Source organism: Rhinopithecus bieti, unplaced genomic scaffold, assembly GCF_001698545.2.
Source record: "Rhinopithecus bieti isolate Rb0 unplaced genomic scaffold, ASM169854v2 scaffold_1467, whole genome shotgun sequence".
Taxonomy (NCBI): domain Eukaryota; kingdom Metazoa; phylum Chordata; class Mammalia; order Primates; family Cercopithecidae; genus Rhinopithecus; species Rhinopithecus bieti.
In genome coordinates, this window is record NW_016803692.1 from 556,922 (window position 1) to 583,485 (window position 26,564).

General features: G+C 38.3%; 1 protein-coding gene across 1 annotated transcript in view; it reads right to left on the reverse strand.

The window, feature by feature from the left end:
- The window catches only part of PKN2 (protein kinase N2), a 171,834-nt gene extending 158,429 nt beyond the window's left edge, over positions 1–13,405 (reverse strand). The window contains 1 exon segment of the mRNA XM_017850747.1: positions 12,304–13,405. Within this exon segment, the coding sequence (XP_017706236.1) occupies positions 12,304–12,351 (48 nt within the window). The 5' untranslated portion in view covers positions 12,352–13,405.
- Positions 13,406–26,564: the final 13,159 nt, after the last annotated feature.

Genomic DNA, 26,564 nt, shown 5'->3' on the forward strand with positions numbered 1-26,564 from the left:
AAGCTGGAGCAGTATCAATTTCCTCTAAAGACTAGAAGCAACAATGTCATGATACCTTTAAGAAAACTATTTCAACAGAATAACTGAGACAGAAGTCATATATGAGTAAGTTAAATAATGGTAGACAAGGCAACTAAAAAATTTCTCTCTCTTTTTTTTTTTTTTTTAGACAGAGTCTTGCTCTGTCGCCCAGGCTGGAGTGCAGTGGCCGGATCTCAGCTCACTGCAAGCTCTGCCTCCTGGGTTTATGCCATTCTCCTGCCTCAGCCTCCCGAGTAGCTGGGACTACAGGTGCTCGCCACTTTGCCCGGCTAGTTTTTTTGTATTTTTTAGTAGAGACGGGGTTTCACTATGTTAGCCAGGATGGTCTCGATCTCCTGACCTCGTGATCTGCCCGTCCCGGCCTCCCAAAGTGCTGGGATTACAGGCTTGAGCCACCGCGCCCGGCCAAAATTTCTTATAAAAGAAAGAAATTTGAGGGTACAACAGTATTAAAGAGTATAATAAAACATGAGACGTGAACTTATTTTAAGCCAAAAGCTAGTGGATAATGAAAAGCCCCATCCTGCAAAACAGTAAAACATGATATTCCAGAGGAAGCAAAAGTCCAGGAAAGTATAACATTAGCAAGAAGAAGCAATTTTTCCTTAAAATTCAGTAGAAATAAAAAGGATGGCTAAAATTCCAAGAAATTTGAAAGTAAAGACAAGAAAACTTGAGGAAACTCACAAGGTTGAAGAGCACGTATCACTCACTACGTAGAGATGAGTGATATGCTGAGAAGAAAGGAGCAGGAGTAGGTTAGATGACAGAAAACAACATAAAAAGTATGAGCCACAACTGGAGAATGGGATGGGTGTCAACAAGAGCTAAGACAAGGATGACTTTTACTGACCCAAAGCTTCAGGAGATAAAATTAAAAAAAAAAAACAAAAGAACCACCAACTGATATAATAAGGAAAAAGTGAGGTATTACTGAGCTAGGTAAGGATAAGTTCAGGTACAGTTCAATACACAACCTAGCATGATGTAACTCTAACTGGCAAAATTTATCAAATTTGCAAGTCAGAGTTAGGCTAATAAAGCTATTTGCAGATGTTTCTATTCTAAAAGCTGAAAAGTGCTCTATTTTAAATTTGCATTATAAAGAAGTCTGGTAGACATTTCAAAATAATGTTTTTAAACATTAAAATAACTCAGACCTATCTCCATATTCAAAAATCAAAGCTATTAAATAAACAGCAATGAGATGCCACGATATACTTATTAGAATAACCAAAATCCAGAACACTGACAACACGAAATACTGGAGATGGTGTGAACAACAAAAACTCTTATTGTCGGGAATACAAAATAGTTCAGCCACTTTGGAGGGCAGTTTGGGAGTTTCTTACAAATCTATTCTTATCGTACAATTGGACACCCTGGTATTTAACCGAAGGAGTTGAAAAGTTGCATTCACACAAAAACTTACATAGGATGTTTATAGCATTTTATTCATAACTGCCAAAACTTAGAAGCAAGCAAGATGTCCTTCAGTAGGTGAATGAATAAACTGGGGTACACACAGACAATGGGATATTATTCAGCACTAAAAAGAAATAAGCTATCAAGTTATGAAAAGACGTGGAGGAAAATTAAATGCATATTTCTAAGTGAAAGAAACCAATGCAAAATGGCTACACATTGTATGATTCCAACTGCAAGAGATTTTCCCAAAGACAAAACTATGGAAATTGTAAAAAGATCAGTGGTTGCCAGGGGATGGAGGAGAGGGAAGGATGAATAGGCAGAGCACAGAGAATAAGCTTAGTGCAGTGATACTATCCTGTTTGATACTATAATGCTGGATACACGTCATTATACATTTGTACAAACCCATAGAATGCACAACACCAAGATGTGTGCACTCTGGGCTCTGGATGATGATGATGTGTCAATATAGGTTCATCAACTGTAACAAAGGTACTCTCGTGGTGGATGTCGATAATGCATACATACATATGTAGGGACGCAGGTTTTTGAGAAATCTCTAGATCTTTCTCTCAATTTTGCTGTGGACCTAAAACTGCTTTAAATAAATGAAGTCTATTAAAAAACAACTCCAGATAAGCTGACTTAAATCTGAAAAATAAAACTGCAAAATTCTTAGCAGCAAACTTGTGTGACTATCTTTTAAACCCAGGATAGGGAATAATTTATTTAAAAGGGCATGAAAAGCAATTACAGTAAGTCCTGACTTAACACTGTTGATGGGTTCTTGGAACTGTGACTTTAAGAGAAACAATGTGCTGCAGGTCCTTTAATAAAGCTGTTTTGCTCAATATCATTTCTTTTCTTTGAGACAGGGTCTCACTATGCTCCCCAGGTTAGAGTGCAATGACCTGATTCCAGCTCACTGCAGCCTTAACTCTTGGGCTCAAGTCATCCTCTCACCTCCACCTCCCAAGTAGCTGGGACTACAGGTGTGCATCACCACTTCTGGCTAATGTTTCTTTGTTTATAATTACCACTTCCTTATAACATTGATGAGAAAAAAGAAACTGGTTTCATTATACGTTGTTTTGCTTAAAGTCAGTTTCCAAGAACCAATCAATGACATTAAGTGAGGACTTACTGTATGATAAACAAAGGACAAATTTGACTTAAGAATTTTTTTTATCAAAAGATGCACAGCAATGACAAAAACTGTATTTAGGATTCTGAGTTTGTAAATACTAGTAAACTGTGCAGATGATTAATATTTTGCTTTATATCCAGTATCAAATCTGATCAACTCCAGCATTTTAATGGCAAGCTATGAAAATACCTAAATAACTGCTCACATAACCTTATGGAATATACTGCCCTTTAAACAAAAGAATAAAATATTATTAATGACTAATAATAAGTAGTTTGCAACAGAGAGATATGGAATTGGAAAATAAGCAATTGATGAACTGTATAAGTTTTGCTATTTCTTTGCTTCTGAATTTACTCGTTAACTAAATCAACCTAGCATTTCAGCGCCTAGTATGTGTGAAGCAATACACTAGTTTATATAACTTCCTATAGTTGTTCATTTGGATAGTTTACAAATCCCCAGGCCATAAACTATTAATATAACTTTACCCTTTCTATACCAAATGTACAATAGATAGTAAATGCAAGCCTGTTGATGATAATGATGTAAATTATTCCAAATATTTGCCAAAGAAGGTAAAAGCATTTAAAACTGTCTCTCCCACACAACCCCAATAAAAGAAAGTGAAAAAGTTAGGAACTGAAAGACATTCACAATGTACACACAGGATTAACATAAGCAATATGAAGAACTCTTATAAACCAATAAGAAAAACAAAAATAGGCAAGAGACATAAATACGAATTTCACTGAAGAAGCCACATGAAAAGGCCGGCAAACATAAAAAGAAGTGTTCTACATCAGTGACAACCAGGAAAATGTGCATCAAGACCAAAAATAAGGTAACATTTTACACCCTTCTGATGTGTAAAACTTAAGAAGAGAATATCAAGTGTAGGAGAGGATGGATAACCAAAGGATCTTTTATTTTATATATTGCTAATATGAATATAAATTGGTGCAACCATATTGAAAGTTCTGCATCATCTCTTAAGTTGAACATTCACCTACCCTGTGAGGTAGCAATGCTACCTCTAGGTGTATAATAGGAACTGCGGCACATACACAGTAGGAAACATGCACAGACTGTCCATAGGATCTTTGCTTATAATTACAAACAAAACAAAACAAAACAAAAAACAGAAAATAACTGCCCAACAAGGGAGAATGGATAAATATCCAAACATCCACCAAAGGAGAGTTAATGAATATTTTACTCAATGAAATATTATACAGCAATTTAAATGAATGACTATAGCACCATGCAAAATGTGGATCAATCTTATTTATAACAGGTGAAAATCAAGTTCAAAAGATTATATTCACCACAATTCTATATAAACAACTAAAAGACGTTTAGATTTATATGTCCAACTATACACAGTAGTCTCCTTTTATCCACCGAGAGACCCTCAGTAAATGCCTAAAACCATGAACAGTACTTAACTGTATATACACTTTTCCTTTAACATGCATACTGATGCTAAAGTTTAATTTATAAATTAGGCACAGTAAGCGTTAATCAACCAATAATAAAACAGAACAATTATAACTATACTGTAATTACAGTTATGAGTGTGGTCTCTCTCAAAGTATCTTAGTACTTATAAATATCTTACAGTACTATACTGTACTCACCTATTTTTGGACCATAGTTGACCGTGGGTAACTGAAACCGCGGATAAGGAGGGACTACTATATAAGGAAGAGAATGAACACAGGACTCAAAAATGATGACCTAGATGACAAGAAGGTGGCAATAGAGGGATAGAATAGAGGAAAACTATAGGTAGGTTAAAGTTCCTAGCTTGTTTTGAGAAAGGGGGAGTGGTGGTCCATGAGTACTTACTAAAATGATTGATAGATGATTAATCCAAGCAGTGTGCCTGATGTTTAATACATTTTTTAAAAATCCAAAAGTTGCATAAAATTTGTTCAATGAAAATTCTGAAACAGGGAGAACAAACACCTCCTTAGAGAATCCCTAAGGTAGCAACTACAGGGAAGGGAAAACAACATGATTAATGTATAAAATATACGATACTCAGGCCAGGCACAGTGGCTCACATCTGTAATCCCAGCACTTTGGGAGGCCAAGGCAGGTGGATCGCTTGAGTCCAGCAGTTCAAAACCAACCTGGGCAACATGGCAAAACCCCATCTCTCCAAAAAAATATAAAAATCAGCCATGCATGGTGGCTCACACCTGTAGTACCAGCTACTCGGGAGGCTAAGGTGGGCAAATCACTTGAGCCCAGGAGGCAGAGGTTGCAGTGAGCCGAGATCACATCACTGCACTTCAAGCTAGGTGACACAGCAAGATCCTGTCTCAAAAATAAAATAAATAAATATATAATTTTCAGCACATGTATTGGGTGGTATGTCTTCTATAATCAAAAATAAATTTCAAATTTTGTCATAACTACATTTCATTAAATTAAGGTATATATGAGCCAGGGCAGTAAAACTTTCACCAATTTGATAAGTCACTGTCAAATTTCCAAAAGAGATAAATCCTAACAGTATTATATAAGTCTTGGATATCCACTCATCTTTATGAGGCACTTCAACACTACCTTCACATCTAAGGTGTTTACTGTCATCAAGTACACTGTCCCATGCTTTCCTGATCTTCATGTTTTACAGGCAATATTTATGTATACAATGTTACACAAATTTCATTTTTGTGATTGCAAAAAAAGGCAAGTATGATAACAGCTAGTTTCAAACAAGATGTTATCAGATAAAATTAAGAGAAGCTAGACATGCATCAAGATAAAGGTTCTCTCTCTTTTTTTTTTTTTTTTTAGTAGAGACGGGGTTTCACCGTGTTAGCCAGGATGGTCTTGATCTCCTGACCTCGTGATCCGCCCGTCTCGGCCAGTCCCAGCTACTCGGAGGCTGAGGCAGGAGAATGGCGTAAACCCGGGAGGCGGAGCTTGCAGTGAGCTGAGAACCGGCCACTGCACTCCAGCCCGGGCGACAAGGCGAGACTCCGTCTCAAAAAAAAAAAAAGATAAAGGTTCTCTATTTCTGTTTCATTAAGGAATTACTTTTTCATTAGTATATTTTCCCACTCTAAATTTTAAATCTTTTGAAGCTTTTAACCAGTTTTCAACTTTGCTGTCAAGTTTGAACTCTGCTGTATATCAAAAGTTAATCATGTTAAATGTTATATACTCTAGAGTAAAACTGGTTTTTGAAATAATATAGACATTTGACAATTATCAGCACACTATATTTTATGAGGGAATAATGTATAATTAACTGTTTTATTCAAATACCATTTATGATATAGAAGTAACATTATTTTAGGTGATGTTTATAAACTACTACTCTGTTTAAAAGTAAACATGCTTCTGATGAATGGCATGAAAATTTACCATTGCCAAGTTCGAAAAGCAGAAATAAGAGAGCCCAAGGAATCAGATGCCTAGCTCTGGGATAAAGAGATGATATCTAGAAGGTGTCCCTACTTCTCCCTATTTCAACACTATGTAAATGGTAGGAATTGCATGACCCTAGACCTAATCTCTATAATAATAATGAGAGATGACAAAAAAACAAAAACAAAACATTGTAGAGCCATCATTTAGTAACACTAGTTTAACACAGAGACTTTTATGTTGGTAGTCAATAAATATTTAGAAAGTTATTTAGCATGTTTAATTCAGTAAAGTATGCACTGCAAATTACAAACATCGTGGTAGTCTACAAGAGCAGCATCAAACCTAAGCTGAAAAAACACACGGTATTGATATATTGTTCAAAGCAATTGTTGCTATACTTCATTACTGTCTATTACTAAATCCATACTACTGCATTTTCTTTGAGACAGGGTCTCACTCTATCACCAAGGCTGGAGGTGCAGCCGCATGATCTCGGCTCACTGCAACCTCCACCTACCAAGTTCAAGCGATTCCTGTGCCTCCGCCTCCCAAGTAGCTGGGACTACAGGCGCACATCACCACACCGGGCTAATTTTTGTATTTTTAGTAGAGACAGGGGTTCACCATGTTGGCCAGGCTGGTCTCGAACTTCTGACCTCACGTGATCCGCCTGTCTCAGCCTCCCACAGCACTGGAATTACAGGTGTGAGCCACCGCGCCCAGCCTGCACTTTTCTTCTTAATAAAGCAGTGACTCATAATTGAAATATTCTGAAATTTAAAAATAAAAAAAAAAAAAAAAAAGCTAATTAGATCCACTCATCTAAATCCAGTGGCAAGAAAATTTTTTTTTACCCTACTGTGATTTCTATCTTAAAATTCTCTGAGCTTCATTTTCTTCAAAATTCTAGTAAGTAAAATGAGATGAAAAAAAAGAAAAAATGGACTCTATGGCCATGGGACTTTTAGGTGGGAAAAGTCCGTCAGTCTTTAAGTGACAGAACTATGAGCAACTTTTATTTTCTTTTGTGCTTTTCCACATTTTCTGGATTTTCTGTAATACATGTGCATTACATTTCTAATTTGAAAACAATGTAAAGTCTGTCTTAACTACCCGGCTTACCTTCTCATACTACCATCCCCCAAACCACCCTAAAATTGTAATCCTCCCAACTCAGACCTTCCACTTTCCAGTGTCACTGCAAAATTAGACGCCACCTTCTAATTTTCCATTAAATGAGTAAACTACCAGTGGAAGAATGATGTAACTACTATAGAAATCCCTTTAGTACTTTTAAAGGGAATATTTGTGGGAGAAGGGATTAGAAATGTAAATTAAAGAAAACTACATAATTTCATATGTCAAAGATTATAATGAACTTCTCTTAAAATAATCTAGACATCCCTCATCCTAGGTGACAAATGGAGCCTTCTCATCAATGTATTGCGCACCTATTAAGTGTCAAACACAGAGCTAGGTTACATATGAGCATAAAATTTTAAAGCAAAGCACAGTCTACAGAGTAATGTCAAATCTTTTGGGAAGTTTTGGGCAAGCATGTGACACCTTTCATGAGAAACAGTAATTCTTAATGAAGAAATCCTGTAAAAAGATTATTTGTACTATGATTCTTTGCGAAATATTAGACCGTATTTACAATAATAAAACACTGCTACATTATAGACTACCAAGTTGAATGTAGAAATCATTTTTCCTTGTTACAGATGGAGCTAACAAGTTAAGTTAATATTGGTAAATTACATTTTTGGCCAATCTGTGGAAAGTTCACACAACTATAACATTAGATGCAAAATATTTATAGTTCCCCAGAACTGTGGCAATTTAAAGGATGGTACAGTGGGGCCAGGCACAGGGGCTCACACCTGTAATCCCAGCACTCTGGGAGGCCGAGGGAGGCAGATCATGAGGTCAGGAGTTCAAGACCAGCCTGGCCAACACAGTGAAACCCTGTCTCTACTAAAAATACAAAAAATTAGCCAGGCATGGTGGCAGGTGCCTGTAATCCCAGCTACTCGGGAGGCTGAGGCAGGAGAATCGCTTGAACCTAGGAGGCGGAGATTGCAGTGAGCAGAGATCGCACCACTGCACTCTAGCCTGGGTGACAGTGTGAGACACCTTCTCAAAAAAAAAAAAAAAAAAAAAAAAAAGAATAATGTAATGGGAAACATACAGACCTGGGTTCAAAGTCAGACACACAATGTAACCATAAGCAATTTACTTAATATTCTTGAACTTAAGTTTCCTGATCCAGCCCGGCGCGGTGGTTCAAGCCTGTAATCCCAGCACTTTGGGAGGCCGAGACGGGCAGATCACGAGGTCAAGAGATCGAGACCATCCTGGCTAACACGGTGAAACTCCGTCTCTACTAAAAAATACAAAAAAAACTAGCCGGGTGAAGTGGCGGGCGTCTGTGGTCCCAGCTATTCGGTAGGCTGAGGCAGGAGAATGGCGTAAACCCGGGAGGCGGAGCTTGCAGTGAGCCGAGATCCGGCCACTGCACTCCAGCCTGGGCGACAGAGCGAGACTCCGTCTCAAAAAAAAAAAAAAAAAAAAGTTTCCTGATCCACAACATGGAAATAATACCTACTTTACTGGATTGTTGTAAAGATCAAATGAGGTGTATAGGATATTAAGTACAATGTCTGATATGTAGCAAATAATTTTTAAAATGTTATTTGTACTCTCTTGTAATTATCCTCCAGTACAATTATCTATACTCTCTTCTGGAAAGCAAAAACCTATCTTGTCATCTTTATATCCTCCAACATAGCTTTGGTAGATACTACATAACTGGTGAAATTAACCCCCGTAATTTAAGGGTAACTATCTCAACTTTCCACTTGAGCAAGTTACCTCTAGCTAAATAAAATCTGCTGAGAATGGAATTTAAAATTCCCAGACCAACACTTTATTGGGCATTTTGATGAAGGAAATGAATCTCTAATAATCAGCAAGATAGCTTTATTAGTACACTGCTCAATATTTGGTCTGCATTCTACAAAATTACCATTGTAGCCAACACTTTCATTTTGAGATTCTTTACAGTTTTCATTAATCCAGGTTCCTTGGAAATAAACTTTAGTTTCTTTGGCATTGCAAAAATGTCTAAGTTTTCTGCTATACTTCAAATAAAAAATAAAGAGAATACAACATAACAAACTAGTTATGAGATAAAATTATAAATTGGTCATTTTAAACAGCCAATTTTATTTTACTACGGTAAATATTCTTCCTTATACCTTGAAACCTTTAGCCACCAAAGTTTACATAGTTTATTAACGCTTCCTTATTGAATAAGCCTCCTGAATTACTACCAATACTTAAAAACATTACTCCATGCTATTACAGTAATTAACAAGACAGAATACTGTAGTTTCAGATTTTCTTACTTTGCCTTTCCATGACCAAAAGCTAATTCCAGCTCAAGCAGTGGAGTATTTCAAATTCTACAATTTGAAAAAATAATGAAAAGCTGGATATATTTCTAAACAAATGTCAATTTCATTAAAGGTAGGTTGTAATATGTAACTTTCAGAGTAAAACAAGTATTCCTGAGACAGGATACATAGCAAAGTAACAGTTTTAACCATTAAATACATCTTAAAACTGGCTACAAAATTTCTTAAATACTTAAAATCTGCATGGCAGAAAAGAATTAAGAATGTCATATTAGCCGGGCGCGGTGGCTCACGCCTGTAATCCCAGCACTTTGGGAGGCCGAGACGGGTGGATCACGAGGTCAGGAGATCGAGACCACCCTGGCTAACACGGTGAAACCCCGTCTCTACTGAAAATACAAAAATTAGCCGGGCGCTGTGGCGGGCGCCTGTAGTTCCGGCTACTTGGGAGGCTGAGGCAGGAGAATGGCGTGAACCCGGGAGGCGGAGCTTGCAGTGAGTGGAGATCGCGCCACTGCACTCCAGCCTGGGCGACAGAGGGAGACCCCTTCGGGGGAGGGGGGAAAGAATGTCATATTAAACAGTAATTCAGTCTAAGTTCAAACAATTTAGAAGCTTTTAAAAAAACTGATTTTTGAAATGAAAGTTTAATAAATACTTGGTTACTGTACACTAAGTTTCAGGACCCAGTGAAATAAAATGTTTGAACAGATGGAAATATTTGGTGAAGCAAACTTCATGACTATCTTTAATGTTGATGTAAGTAATATTCTCAAAATTTTAATAAACATGATAAAGTTTAAATGCAATAATTTTATCAAAACTGGGAGTCAAATAAACCAAGAAAATGACTTGGATATATGACAACCTATAAGGTAACACTTAATAAAAACTATTCTTTTTTCTGGAAGGGGTTATATTTCAGTTTATCTAGAAGCTTAACTTTAGGTGTTCCTCTATTTTGTTCGTATTTCTAAGTCATCATATTGAAAATTTCTTCCTTCTTTGCTTGCTTCGTTGTTATTACCAAAATTGATCTTATTAATTAAAAGATCCTAAATACTGTATTTTAATACACATGAAAATATAATTTTCAGTTCCAGTGCCGAAGTAGGTGTCTTTTATGCCAACTTTCTATAAAATACAAGTAACAATGTGAAATATATTATAACTCTAACATTGCTCAATTCAGAAGAAAAATGACCCTATCATCCTTCTCAATCAAAACCAAAGTATGTTTTTCATGGTTCAAGACCAGGCAATGTAAAGTATTTCTCACTTGCCTCACATCATCTCCATTTTAAAAGCTGATGCAAATTATTTACTATTAATAAAATAGTAAATTACATTCATTTAGCAAATGTGGTATGCTGTAAGATCTGCTTATAAAAGGCTAACTGTAATTAAAATATTACATAGCAACATTTTCAATTATATGAAATTCAGCTTTGCATTACCAAAGGATTCTAAATGTGCAACACTGCATTGGTATACATTGTTACAATCTCTATTTTTGTGGAGGAGTATCAACTATTAAACCAACGTTTTCAACCTTACGTCTGACTGCACAAGAAACCAAACTCATAAAGAGTTTTCTTAAAAAGTGCATTTAAACAAGAAATTTAGATGCAGTTGCAATACTTAATTTTGACATCAAGAATCAACTGTTTCAGAATTTCTAGATTTAGTCTTTCTTTAAAAAAATTAACTGTCCAACACACAAAAAGACACGCAAGCATGCTATTTTTTCCCTAATTCCCATCTACAATCTTCGAGTAGCTAAAAGATAACTATATTAAAATAAAGTAAAATAACTTTTAAGTCAAAAAAGCATGAAATTTTAACATCTTTGTTAAAATTCAGATGTAAACACTTCTGGAACACTGCCAAGTAATGAAAAACCCGACAGGGTAGCTTAAGTCCCCATGTACAACATAGAGATTTAAAAACGAAAATCGTGCCTACATCATCAAATATTTAGCTGGAAATGGGAAAATAATAATACTGCTACTGACTAAGCGATCTATTTTGCTCTTATCTTTTGCAGACATGTGGTGCCCAATGTTTTCCCTTAGTCGACTGCTTTCTCATTAGTAAACAACTTATATAGCTCTTTCTCTGGTGCTCAAATGAGAAGGAAAATGAAAGTCTGAAAAGCATCAGCATCTGAGCTTCCGGATCTGGGCAGGGGTAGCCGAGAAAGGCACCGTGCATCTATCACTTGGTTTAAAAAAAAAAAAAAGAAAGAAAGAAAGGAAAAGAAAATGATAACCCTCAAAATAGAGGAAAGAAACTCTGTCACCTGAAGAGGGCTGGCGAAGTGAAGCAAGCATTTGGTGAGACTCGTTTTTTTAAAAAAAAGCTTGTCTAGGGGCTGGAAGTTATGGGGGCGCTCTTTGTGCGGAGTCTGAGGGGAGGGGGAGGGACAAGAAAACAGCTTGGGAGTCATTCAAAAGAGTTTAAGGAGCCGAGTACGGAGGAAAGGCGGGGCGGGGCCCAGCCGCGCGAAGGGAGGGGGCGACAGGGGCGTTCGCGGGCAGCTCTGACACCGCGGGAGGGGGCGACGGGCCGGCCTCTCCAGGGACCGGGCGAGAGCAGGCTCCAGCTGCAGCAGGGCTGCAGAGATGGGGTTCCCTCTGGTAGGCAGAATCAAAGCAAAGCGGTGGCAGGCCAGGGCTTTGGCGGGGGAGAGAGTCCGGCTCCCGAGGGAAGCGGTTCCCCGAGGGAAGCAGTTCCCGAGTGACATCCCGGACTTTCCGCACTTAGCGGGCTAGGGGCGCGGCGGCCGCAGGGCTTTCCTTGGTCCCCGACGCCGCGCGGGGCTCTCTGCCTGTCTCCTCCGCCAGCGACTCTCGCCAGGGCCGCGGCCCTTACCTGCAGTTCCGTGAGCATAATCTCACCCCGTTCGGGGTTGGACGCCATTGCGCTCCGGTATGGACTCCGCACCTGGAGGCGGCCGCCGCTGGCAAAGGGAGAAGGCGGGACGGGGCTCAGGGTGGGGGGGTGAGGAACGGGGAGAGAAAGAAAAAAAAAAACAAAAACTAGGGATTCATGGAGGCGCAGCCCCTGCTGGAGGCGCGGCTTAGTCCGTCCGGTTCATCGAGAGCGGCGGGGAGCGAGGGCACTCGTAGCGGGCTTCCTCTCGCCGCCGCCGCCGCCCGCACCGGACTGTTCGCCTAGTCGCTCCCTCTGGGCGACGCCAGGAGCCGCCTCAAGCCTCTCCGTGCGGGGCGCTGCGGCCGCGGCTGCAGCTCCTCCTGTCGCACCATTTGGCTGTCACCGCGTCGCAAAAGCGGCCTCACTTGGCGGCTGCCAGCACACGTGACGGCGGCAGTCACTGCCTCTCATCGGGCAGGGAAGGTGGGGCAGAGGGGTTCCCCAGGGCCAGCAAGGCGAGGGGGCGGGGCGGCTTCCGACCCGACTCCGCGGCGAGGGCAGACATTGGACTCGGCTGGGGTGAAAATGAGGGGAAAGGACTGGGCTCGACTCTCTGGGGAGGCGGGAAGAGGAAGAAAACACACACCTACTTTCCTGCTGCGTTAACGGCCTCACTGTGAACGCTAGATCTCGGGAGCCTGTTCGCTATTGTTTTTTTAGTTTCTTTTTCTTTTTCTTTTTTTCCCCCCAGTTCCACCTTGCCGAAGCTTGGGCCTAACTTTAACAGGCACTTTTCTAACCTCCACAACCCAAAAAGCTTCGGAACTCAGATCTTACAGATTATTCCTCTGTTCTCCCCTTGCCCCGCCAGCCCCATCAACCCAAACTAATAATCTTGTCTTTTGCTCACCCTCTTTTCCCAGCCCACAGCGCGCCTTCTGGACCAGTTAAGGTGCACAGCTTGCTAAACGGGTCTGGTCTGTACTTTTCATGAAATGTAAGCGGCTGGATCCCTGGCAACTTTTAATGCACAGCCTTTAAGATGCCTTTTTCTTGAGGCTGAACTACTGATTCTTGTGCTGGAGAACTCTAGAGCTGAGAATTAGCTGGTTTTTTGGATTGCTTTAACTTTAAAGAGGGAGGAGGTGGGAGGGGATTATCCTAGGGAAAGGAAAAAAGCCAGCTTTCCTTGTCGTGGTAAGCATTAAAGCTAACCTGACTACTTAGTAACATATAGCTAAGTAGAGTAAATCTAGGTGTTTGTTTTTAATGACACTGTAGTATTAAGGAATTTTGAAGTCTCCTACAGGTAGCTTTTGTTTTTGTTTTGTCTGAGCAGTGAATGGATAGGTAAACACGTAATTTTCAATTTTTTGAAGCTGCGGTGCAATTCGTTTGTTAAAAACTACCTGGAGAAAGTGGTAAGGGTTATTTAGGTAGGTTGCTACTTAGGAAGGGCATTCGTTGACATACTTCTTAGGAAGCGTAATATTATGTACTTGTCACACGCTCCATGTAAATCTGTTGGGCTGATACTAGGACTTACGTTTATCCTTTTGCCTTCTCAAGTCTCATATATCAATTCAGCAAACATCTATTGAAGATCTGGAGTTCTGTGGCCACAGTTTCTGAATTCTAACTCATATATGTGTGATAAAGAATTTTTCTGGTGTGTACTTCACAAGTCTTACAATTATTTATATATCTAATATATTGCCTTGGTTGAAAGTGATTAAATTTACGTGAAAGAACACTTGGAAAGGCCGGGATATGATTACCTTTCCTGGTAACTAGAAACCAGATGGTGTCCTAGGCTTTGGAGTTACAGCAAGGATTAAGAGTTCTAATCCCAGGACTTTGGGAGGCCAAGGCAGGCGGATAATTTGAGGTCGGGAGTTCGAGACCAGCCTGGCCAACATGGTGAAACTCTGTCTCTACTAAAAATACAAAAACTAGCTGGGCATGGTAGCATGCGCCTGTAATCCCAGCTACTCCGGAGGCTGAGGCAGGAGAATTGCTTGAATCTAGGAGGCAGAGGTTGGAGTGAGAGTGAGACTCTGCCTAAAAAAAAAAAAAAAAAAGAGGTCCTTATCCTTGGAGTGACTGGAGAATTCTTTGGGGAAGCCAACTTATGTCTAAACAACAATAATTTTAAGTAATAGATACAAAGTGTTAGGGGAGCACTGCATGCTTTTGTGTGTGTGTGTGCATGTTTTATTGTGGTAAAATGCATAATCAAATTTATTGTAACCATTTTAAGTATACAATTCAGGGGCATTGAATGCACACAGATTTATTTATTTTTGAGATGGAGTCTCGCTATGCCACCAGGCTGGAGTGCAGTGGTGCCATCTCAGCTCACTGCAACCTCCGCCTCCCAGGTTCAAGTGATTCTCCTGCCCCAGCCTCCTGAGTAGCTGGGACCACAGGCACGTGCCACCACGCCTGGCTAAGTTTTGTATTTTTAGTAGAGACGGGTTTCACCATGTTGGTCAGGATGGTATCGATCTCTTGACCTCGTGATCTGCCCGCTTCGGCCTCCCAAAGTGCTGGAATTACAGGCATGAGCCACCGTGCCCGGCCTACAGATTTATTTTTGTCACAGCTTACTGCAGAATGGATTTGAGATGGCTGTCATACACATAGAAGGTGATTAATAATGGTGGAACTAAGAGTTAACTGTGCAAGGGCTTAGAAATACAGTCAATGAGCAGTCTTTGTAAAAATTAATTTAGATATAAATGTTCACATTTTAGCATCATGTAATTTTAGAACTAGAAGTGACTTGAAATACCTAGCTTAACTCCTATTATAGGTAGGAAAAAAGTAACGAATAGTTTCCTTAGCTATTTAGGAGCAAGACAACAGTATTACTTAGTGGCAGAGGTGGGGACTATACCTAAGTCTCCTAATTGCCATTCATGCTTGTTTTAACCTTCACCATGCCACTATAGTAACTTTAAATCGATATTAAACTGAAAGCATTAAACTCTCTTAAATTTTTACCATAGAAAAAGACTTTAAATTTTACACACTTCTAATGTTAAAACAATGTTAATAATTAAAAAAATTTTTTTGAGACAGTCTTGCTCTTTTGCCTAGGCTTGACTGCAGTGGCATGATCATAGCTCACCGCAACCTCAAATTCCTGGGCACAAGGGATCCTCCTGACTCATCCTCCCAAATAGCTGAGACTACAGGTGCACACCACTGTTGATAAGGAATATTAATTTTACATTTCACCTGTAAATTTAAGCAACAAATATACAAAGTTTTAAAATTTATGGAATTATTTCTGAGATTAGCCGTGCTAGGGAAAGTAGTACAAAATGGAGGCCAACAATATTAAAACTACTTGATAATCTGAAATATGTGATGATTTAAACAGCAAATTAGTTTCATTTAAGCTAAAATTTACTACCCAGGTAACATTCTCTGTTGAGGGGGAAAAAACGTAATAGGACATGGATCATACTTATCAGACTGCAGCACACTTGAAAAAGTTTTAATAGAAACACATACCAGCTTGATTCAGATGGGTTGTATCGGGCCCCTATTTACAAATGTGTTTAGGGAATCCTCAATATAGGTCTGAAGTTGTGGTCTAATTTACATTAACAATAAAAAAAAAAAAAGAAGAGTTTTTTTAGCATCCATTTAAGAGGACAAAGTCCTTAAAATTATCTGGATTGTATCACTAGTTATGCGGGTACCTTTTCAAATTTTTCATAAATATTTTAAAGGTCTTTAAGAAGTAGAAATGACCAAAAATCTAGACTGAATAGAAAGTGTTATCTTTTTTTCTTAAAGATGAGATGTTACAGGAAAAATTCTAGAAAAGCTAACAATTTTTTTTTTTCTTTTCTGTGCTTTTGAAACAGATATTCCGATAATATGGGCCTTCTTTTTCCTTAAATTTCAAGTGAAATGAGACAGGAACCATATATCCAGGGAAAGGGCCAGAAACCTTTATTTTGTGAGTCACATTTTTTATTGCCTTCCGTTGTGTATTTCCCTGTTGCTCTTCCTTAATAATTGTAAACTGTGCAAATTCAAACTTGTCCCTACAGTATGATGGAGAATCAGTACGAGAGTTTTGTTTTCCTTTCGTTGTTGTTGTTTTCCATGTTCATGTTAGAACAAAAAGCCCACCCCTGCTTCCAAAAGATTAGAATGAAGTAGCAGTGGTAATCAAAGTAAGAGTGCCTAAGGAAAGGCAAAACTCCAGAGGACAGAGTAAGAATTACTTGGTCACCACCCTTTTATTAAGAAACCCCCTTGTAGAAATCATTCTCTTGTATGCACTCTGAAGATAATTTTGAGAACCGGGTTCTTAAGATAAAGTCAAGAACACAGAAGAGTAGTCAGTAGTCAGCTATAGTGACTACAGTAGCTGCTTTTTAGAATGTCAGCTCAGTCCACATCCATTTGACTGAGAATTCCTCCTATTCCCAGAGATATCTCTGAAGCCATGTTGACTCTGCTTAACATACCTCTTCCAGTAAACTATGATTAGATCACTGATAGACCATATCCAGGTTTAGCTGATCGGATTTTCCCTCTAAGACTTTGGAAACAGGCCGGGCGCGGTGGCTCAAGCCTGTAATCCCAGCACTTTGGGAGGCCGAGACGGGCGGATCACGAGGTCAGGAGATCGAGACCATCCTGGCTAATACGGTGAAACCCTGTCTCTACTTAAAATACAAAAAACTAGCCGGGCGACGAGGCAGGCACCTGTAGTCCCAGCTACTCGGGAGGCTGAGGCAGGAGAATGGCGTAAAAAACCCGGGAGGCAGAGCTTGCAGTGAGCTGAGATCCGGCCACTGCACTCCAGCCTGGGTAGCAAAGCGAGACTCCGTCTCAAAAAAAAAAAAAAAAAAAAAAGACTTTGGAAACAGATCATTGGAATGCTGATCAATTGGCAGTCTAGAGTGGCAAGGTGTTGTTCTATGGATTGGATAGCCATTTTCTGCCAGGTACACAACGATGCAGAAAAACTGCTCTTTGGAACGAGAAAAAAATTTAATTCTTCCTGTCACTGGGAATATAATGATTACCACAGCATACCTGGTCGCTTTTGTCATGGAACTTGCAGTTTGGTAAAATAGTTATAATGATAAGGTAAATTCATAATACTTTAAACATAGGGCAGAGAATCTTTTCCTAAGTACTTCACACTTAAGCTGAGTTCTCATAAGTGTGTAAATGTTAACTGGGGGGGAAAAAAAGGTGTAAACAGCCTTCCAGGGAGAGAGAATAACATAGATAAATAGTTCTAATGTGGGTGGGGGAAACTTTATTGTAATTACTGCAAGGTTAAGTAGGTTATAGCAAAGAGATGGGGGAATAAGTAAGAGTGTGTAGACCATATGTATCAGGATAGGCTAGGTTATGCTGTGTAACAGAATACTCCAAAAGCTTGTCAGTTGTCTACAAGAAGGTTTATTTACCTCCCATCCTGCATGCTTAACGTGGCTCTGCTCCATGTCATCTTCACTCTGGACTGAGGCTGACTGAGCAATCTAATGTCATTGTCATGGCAGAAAGAAAAGTGGTAAAGCATGGTTCTTAAAGTATAGGCTCACATTTTTTTCTCTTTTCAACAGCCAAACCTTTGCCATGCCTGAGAGCAACAAGGGGGCACAGACAGCAGTACCACAATGAAGGGTACTGAATGTGGGTGAATAGTAATCCAGTTCCATGTTTAAGATTTTGAAAGCCAGGCAGGGTGGCTTGTTCTTGTAATCCCAGCAACTCAGGAGGCTAAGGGAGGAGGATCATTTGAGGCTTGGAGTTAGAGACCAGTCTTGGCAACACAGCAAGACCCTCTCTCAAAAAAATAAAATTTAAAAAAGATTTTGATGTTTATCATAGCAGTAATGGAAATACCATTGAATGAATTTTTCATTTTAAACATGTCAAAATGGCTGTAATGAGGAAAACAGTTTTGAAATGGCCAAGAGTCAATTTGGAGAGAAAAATTAGGGGGCCGTTTTAGTTTTCTAGGCAGAAAAGGGGTGGGTAGTACTTTAAAGTCGGGTCATGGCAGTAGAAATGGAGAGAAGTCAATAGATTTAATAGGAGAATCTAGTCATGTTCAAAGAGAAGCAGAGATGAGAATATGTGGTTGCAGGATGGCAGAGGAAATATAGCAGGTTTGGTTCTCAATGTCTGAATAGTTGCTGGCTCCAGTCTTCCAGGAAGTCCAGCTACTCTCTTCTTTGTTCTTGGGTTCCTTGTATTCTCCTCATGAATTTCCCTTCCTGCTTAAGCTTGCGTGTGTGTGTGCGTGTGTGTGCTTAAGCAAACAGCCATAACTAGGCTACTAAGCCAAGGAGATAACCATCAGAGAAAGCATGACACCACAGTTCTGCCTACAGGATACAAGTAAGTAGGACCAGCAACACAGTTTAACTGGTGTTATCTCTTCTTCCAGTGACTCCGTCTCTACCCATTCTGCTTATTGTTCCCAAAGGATCTTGACACCAGCAAATGTACAAATTATAAACAATAAGTACATATTAGATCTCATATGAACCTTCCCATAGTACTTTGTTTATACATCTATTTGGGTAGTTTTTTCTCTGCACAGTTATTGGATACCGTCTTGCTCTCACACTAAACTTCAAGCTGCTAGAAAAGGCCCATGTGTCTTAGATAGCCTAGTATAGTATCTCTTATGTAGTAGATATTTGTGTGTGTATATGTATGTGCATTTCTGTATGTATTACAGAAATTTAGGTTGTTAGCTAGGGACTCATGGCCCTCAGAAAATTAGGTAAGCTTGCCTTGAAGGCCCAGTTTCATAGCCTTTAAAGTCAAGAGCCTCTTTTCTCCTAGTCCGTTTGAACCCTGAAAGGTTATTCACAAATACTTTCCTGCTTCTCTCTCCCTCCACATATATTCCCACAACACTCCTCTATCACCTTTGTTCTTTGACTATGCCTATATTGATAGGGACCAGAAGCTCAGCCCATAACTTTTAACTACCAAAACCCTCTGTCCTTAAGCATTTCATGAATTCATTAACTTTGTACCAGACATTTAAGAGGGATCACACTACAGGATCTGATGGCTTTCACCCGGATGTTGGGTCCATTGCTCTTTTTCCACCCACAATAAATTAACAAGCAAATCCTGCTCCTTTCCCTGCTACAGTTTGATCATACTCAGGTTTTTCTGATTCTTAGCTGTTATCCCAAATAAGATTATTTGGACATTTCTTCAAAATATAAACTGTTCTTTTGAAAGGGGTACCAGAAAATACCATTTTTTCTAACTTGGTGCATAATCAACTGAATGAATGCTAACTGTCTGAGTTGTATGCATTTGAAATAATGAAAAGAAACTGTGCTTTAATCACTATTGAGAAGTTGAACTTTTTATTCTTAACCTTGGTGTTACATATTGAATATTGTCCTCTCCAAATTCATATATTGAAATCCTAACCTCCAATGTGATAATATTAGGAGGTGGGGGCCTTTGGGAGGTAATTAGGTCATGAGGGTGAAGACCTCATGGATGAGATTAGTGCCCTTATAAAAGAGTCTTCAGAGAGCTCTCTTGCTCTCTTTCTGCCATGTGCGGATGCAATGAGAAGTCAGCAGTCTACAGCGTGGAAGAGGGCCCTCACCAGAACCTGACCATGCTGCACCCTGATCTCAGACTTTTAGATCCAGAACTGTCTGAAATAAATTTGTTTTACTCATAAGTCATCCAGTGTATGGTTTGTTACAGTAGCCCAAACAAAGACACTAAGGATCTCTTTATACTCTTTGAAAATTACTGAAGACCCTAAAGAGTTTTTATGTGGGCTATATATTGTGATGTTCACTGTATTAGAATTTAAAACTGAAGAATTTTAAAAACCAGAATATACCAGCTCACATTTCATTATCTATCAGAGTGATGGCCTCATTCTATGTCACACAACCTCTGAAAAATTCCACTGTACCCCTATGGGAGAATACAAGTGAAAAAGACAAGTGATATCTTAATTAATTAATTAATTAATTTTTGAGACGGAGTCTTGCTCTGTCGCCCAGGCTGGAGTGCAATGGCGCAATCTCGGCTCACTGCAACCTCCGCCTCCCGGGTTCAAGTGATTCTCCTATTTTAGCCTCCCGAGTAACTGGGATTACAGGCATGCGCCACCACGTCCAGCTAATTGTTGTATTTTTAGTAGAGACAGGGTTTCACCATGTTGGCCAGGCTGGTCTGAAACTGACCTCAGGTAATCCGCCTGCCTCAGCCTTCCAGAGTGCTGGGATTACAGGCGCGAGCCTCCGCCTCCGACTGTCGACATCTTAATATTATTACGAAAGTAGGTTTAACCTTACAGACCTTCTGAAAAGGTTTTTTAGTGGTCCTCAGACCACACTTTGAGAGCTGCTGCTCTAATCTATAAGGCTGCCTCTGATGATTCTGGATTAGTAATATTTTTCTACTTGTAAATATGGGAATGTGTTCTCTGTGCTTCCAGAGTTTAAGATCTATGGTGCCAAAATACAAGCTTCTGAAGTTCTATGAGCTGAAGTACAAGCTTCTTGGCCTTTCAAGTGAAATGTTGGTGCTATGTGTGGGAAAATTTGGCCGGCCATGTCAAAATGGAAAAGGAATATACGTATGAAAAAATTTACGTGGTAAACATGACCATTTTACTACTAGTGCTTCCTTTATTAGAAATGTCTTCTGCAACTTAAAATAGCAATAAAAGTCAATAGATACAAAATATTGACCGTACCAAACATTTTAAAGGGTTTGGTTCGGGGAGGTGGAAAACAGGGAGCTTGCTTTCCCTACCATCATTTCTTCAACATCCAGCTATCATTCAATCATGTGTGTGTACTATCTGAATTAGAGTAAACATAAACTTTTCTATCAAAGAGGACCCAAAACACTGTGGCTTAAAGGACACTGAAATTTGCTTCTTTCTCACAAAGACTGTACCGGGAACCCAGGTTTTTTCTATCTTATTGCTGTGCACTTTCTAACTTATTATCATCCACTATGGCATTATTCTCAGCTGCATGGTTGAAGCTGGGTCAAGGAACTCCATGATCTACCTCATGTGAAGGAAAAAGGAGCTTGGAGGATCGTATATCTAATGTCTTGAGGCCCAGGCTAAAAATTACACATTTCTGTTCATATTCCATTCTGAGAATGTCACATGGCCACACTTAGCTTCAAATGAGGATGAGAAATGTCATCTCTAACTGTGTCGTTATGGACCTTGCTACAACTCTTCCTTAAGAACAGGGACAGGGTGGAGTTTGATGGACAATTCACAGTATCCACTTCATAGGTATTTGAGTCAGTGATTTTTGCCATTGGTAAAGCATTCTCCTTCTCAGGCTTTAAAATGAGAGCTTCAGAGAAAATGTATTATTTGTATCAGTTATATATAAAAAAAAAAGACAGTAAATTCTTAGAAAACTCCCTCCTAGCTTGAACCTTCTTAGAACCCAGCCACCGTTCTGTAAGAAGTCAAAACTTCATGGAAAAGCCATATATATAGGTGTTGTGGTCAATAGTACCAGCTGAGCCTAGCCTTCAAATCATCCCAGCCCAGTCACCAGACAGGAGAGTAAAGACCTATTTTCCTCTTGGTAAGAGATCTTCCATTCTCAGCTCTTCCAGCCCCTATCAGTTCAAGTTGCTTCCAGCTGTTAGAAGCATCCTATTTGAGGTCCTAGACATCATGGAAAGAGACAATCCCCACTATGCCCTTTACAAACTCCCAAATCATGGAGTTTGTAAGCATAATAAAACGGTTGGTTTGGTTGGGGGTTGGGGGGACAGAATAATAGATATACATGGCAATAAATACATGGCAATATTTAACTAGAACGTACATTCCAAGTCAAATATTTAAATAGACCCACTTCTCAAACTTCCTATGATAGAATTTTTTGAAATATTTAAATTATCTAAAGTGAGTGATTAAAAACAGTTTAGCTTGGCCAGGAGGAGTGGCTTACACCTGTAATACCAGCACTTCAGGAGGGCGAAGCAAGCAGATCACCTTAAGTCAGGAGTTTTAGACTAGCCTGGCCAACATGGTGAAACCCTGTCTCTACTAAAAATACAAAAAAAAAAAAATTGCCGGCATGGTGGCACACACCTGTAGTCCCAGCTACTCAGGAGTCTGAGCCAGGAGAGTCACTTGAACCTGGGAGGCAGAGGTTGCAGGGAGCCTAGATCACACCAGTGCACTCCAGCCTGGAAGACAGACTGAGAATCCATCTCAAAAACAAAACAAAACAAAACAAAAAACCAGTTTAGCTTTTACAATTCATTCACTCATTTCACAAAATTTATGGAGTATCTAAAATTTACTGGGGTTATACCTGCATACACACATTAGGACCCAGTTATATTCACTCCTGTGTTTCCCATGTAGATTTTGAGCTTCTTGAGTGAAAACAATATTACTTCTGTAATCTTCACAGCATCTAGTAAAATATGAAGTTTAATATGAGTAGAAAGTGCTTGATAAGAACTTGTTTGATGATTTTTAAAATTTATAATAAAAGTGTATATATGTATCCATTCTTTATGTGCATACATACCACTTATTCAGGTGTGGCTGAAAATATGTGTATTTTCTAATTAAAAGTAACAACTGCTAGTTGTAAGTACTTACAAAATATAAAAACAATTTTAAAATATGTCACTTTATAAAAATTCTTATGAAGGGTTTCCTATCAAAGATGCTATTTTGGCAGTATTACAGTCATTTGCATATTTATTTTTATATGCTGGTAATTCACATGATCTGTGTATTGCTTTTACAGTATAACTGGAAGCCTCTTGCCAAATGAAATTTTATTTTTAAAGTATCTTATCACTACACACACACATGCAAGCAGTCTGAATTGTATAAGTCTGAATTGTATAATTGTATAAGATCCACATTTCAATTGCTTTACTTTGTTGCCTATCACAACTAGAGCTTCCTAAAATTCTTTATTAGAGCAAAATGTGGCTGATTCAAATATCATGCTTCAGCTGCCTTCATCATTTGAATGAAATAAGCTCCCAGCAAGATGTATTCAAGAAACTATGGTTCAAACTGTGTTATCCTGCTATAAAGCAATCTGCTAAACATTTCTGAAGCAATATAACTGTGACTTAGTTGCAAATAATGTGAACACTTAATCTATAACTTGAAAATTCAAGACTTTTCTCATGAGTGCACTTGCTTCAGAGAAAGATACTTCCTATTTTCTTATGAGCTAAGAATGGAAAGCTAAGAACTATTGACTATATTAGAACAATGAAAATGATCAACCTTATAAGTTGAGTTTGTATTAAATCTGAAGTATTGTAGATATGATGATATTATGTCACCTATTGTAGGTATAAACATATTGTAAGGGCTTTTACCCAAAAGAATAGGACTTTCTTTTAGATTTATTCTGGGTTGTATTTGTCTTACCATAAATTCTTCATTAATATATCCTACCTATATTATTAACATCATTTTTTCACTGTTTTCTCATGCTGATAAACTCTGTATTTAGAGTAATTATTTGCCTAAAAAATGCATGCCATCTTCACGAGGTCAACATTCCAAATATATGTTTTGCACTGAGTTAATAAAATATGTTACATTGATGAACTATACAATAATCTTTAATACTGATCAAACCATGTTTAAATTTGAAATTCACTATATTTATCAATATGTGAATAAAGATAAAGGAAAATGGACACAGGTTTATCAAAATAAGGGAAAGTAAATCCTCATTCTTATTTCACGTCAGTTATTTTTAAAGATGTTATTTAGGCTATGACTAATATGTCAAAACTCACCATGTAGACATCATGTGGGTATAACTGTACAATGTTAAAATTCACTTACATTTGTTTAAAATAACTGTTGATTAGCCAGATTTTCTTACATTTCAACCTCTTGACTTGGCATTGTGTGAGTAGTGTAGTAATAGAATAATAATAAAGCAAATAATTTTTTGTAGCCTAACTCAATTTTTCACTTTTGAACTATCTTTCTAAAACCATTAACCTTCAAATGCATTTTCTCTTCCAACTGATTCATGATGTAGGCTGACATTTTAGTTACGGCAGCTCTGAATTAATCATTTTCATTAGTACCTTTTACTTACCCTAGGTACCATGCTGAAAGTTGATCTCAATTTGGGCCTTTTCCTATCACTTAAATGCTGAAATAATTTAAATTTCTTAGTTATAATGATAAACTCAACTCATTTGTTTTTATTTGAAAGGTAAATGAGGCCAGAAGCTATAAAGACTTTTATGAAAATAAAAAGCTTACTCAAAGTGTTAGATTTGATTTGTTTGGTATGCAGTGTTTACAGGACATCCTTTGCCTAAGGCAGTATTAATGGATGAAAGTCAGGACATTCCTGGCAGAGATTTGAGGTGTTATGGTGAAGATTTTCTATATATTCATTCCCTCTACACTTGCTGTGATATTGACGTGGTCTTTTGGATAGATATAGCTTGTACACAAATCATAGTTACATCTGTAATTGGCAAAGTATGTTTTTTAGCATACCATCATTTTTTTCTCCTGCTCTCCTCTACTTACCTCCTTCTCTAGCCCACGTGGTTAGAAATTACTTTCAACAGATTAGTGAAGATGTGTAGAATAAGGGTAATATTCCACAAGCTACAGCATCCACTCTTTTTGTGGTTTGAATTTTTTTTCTCTATCTCTATATACTTCTGAAATCTGTAATTCTTGTGTGTTTTGAACCTAACTCATCCCCCCAAAACAATTCTAACTTTAATATCCTCCCTCAATAATCCATATCTTCCTTATCAGTTACAGTCTTAAAATTCTCCCTTTTGTCAAATCTATATACAGTTGTTCATGAGTGATTGTTTTCAGGACCACCCCCTCGTATCCAAATCCACAGATGCTCAAATCCCTTGTGTAAAATGGCATAGTATTTGCATATACCCTACCCTGTATATTTTAAATTTTCTCTAGATTACTTAGAATACCTAATAAAATATAAATGCTGTGTAAATTAATTGTTATACTGTACTGTTTAGGGAATAATGACAAGTAAAAATGTCTGTACTTGTTCAGTACATATGCAACCATCCATTTTTTTAAATGTTTTCAATCTGATGTTGGTTGAATTCAAAGATAGGAAATTCATGGATACAGAGAGCTCTCCACTATCAACTTTGAAAATAGAATAGCTGAGTTTTACATTTAGCAATTGAAAATAGGAGAAATAATTTGCAGATATAAGTATGTGTTAGATTAACTGGATGACTTCAAATCTCTGTCCAGCAATTGTCAATTTCTTTACATGTAATCCAAATCCAATTTTCTTAAATATCAAGGGATTGCGTTAGAGTCCCATTTGTTTCTTAATTTGAATTGTCTTGTGAATCAGCCAAGGTACAGAAAATAAAATATAATAAGCCAAAGTACAGAAACATTTTTATTTTCATTTCAGGCAGGCAGTCAAGAGTATTAAGATTTGAGCTGTAACTTTAGGTCAAATTGCCCCTACAATTCTACTGTTATTTTTACCTATTTTACACTACTTAGCATATCTCTGTTTCGCAGTATTGGCATCTGTTTAATGAGACCACAAACAGTAAAACAGTAAAGAACAAAGAGATAAGGAGAATGAAACAACAGTAGAATTTAGAAGTTAAATAAAACACATTCAATTTTACCTCTTTCCAGAGGAGCCTATACCAGCTCTAAGTTCAACTGCCTGAGACCGAAGTGATGATTCTGTCTACCTATTTGCCTTGGTTAGTATACTTACTTGGGCTACCCATTACATATGACAAAAGATAACTTGTATGTGTTGCATGTGTGTGTGTGTGTTTACATGGGTCAAATACATTGCTTATGTCAATAATAATAATATAGTAAACATTTATGCCAAATACTGTTCTAAATGCTTTATAGTTTATCCTCCCAATGACCCTACGAAGTAAATACTATTAGTACTTATCTTTTATAGGTGAGGAAACCAAGACTTAGCAGGGTTAAGTGAACTGCCCATAGCTTCACAGATGCGGGAGGCAAAACCAGAACTCAAAATTGCCTGGCTCTACTAGTCTATGTTCTCTCAATGCCAACACTCACTTACGCAACTATGAACTCTGAAATCCATTGATTAATAGGTTGAGGCAGAACAAAATTAACAAAATAGAATTATATTTTACTTGATTCTCTAGTCTATTCAAATCTGTGTAATAGATAGAATATCTATTTTATATATAAAATTATATCAATA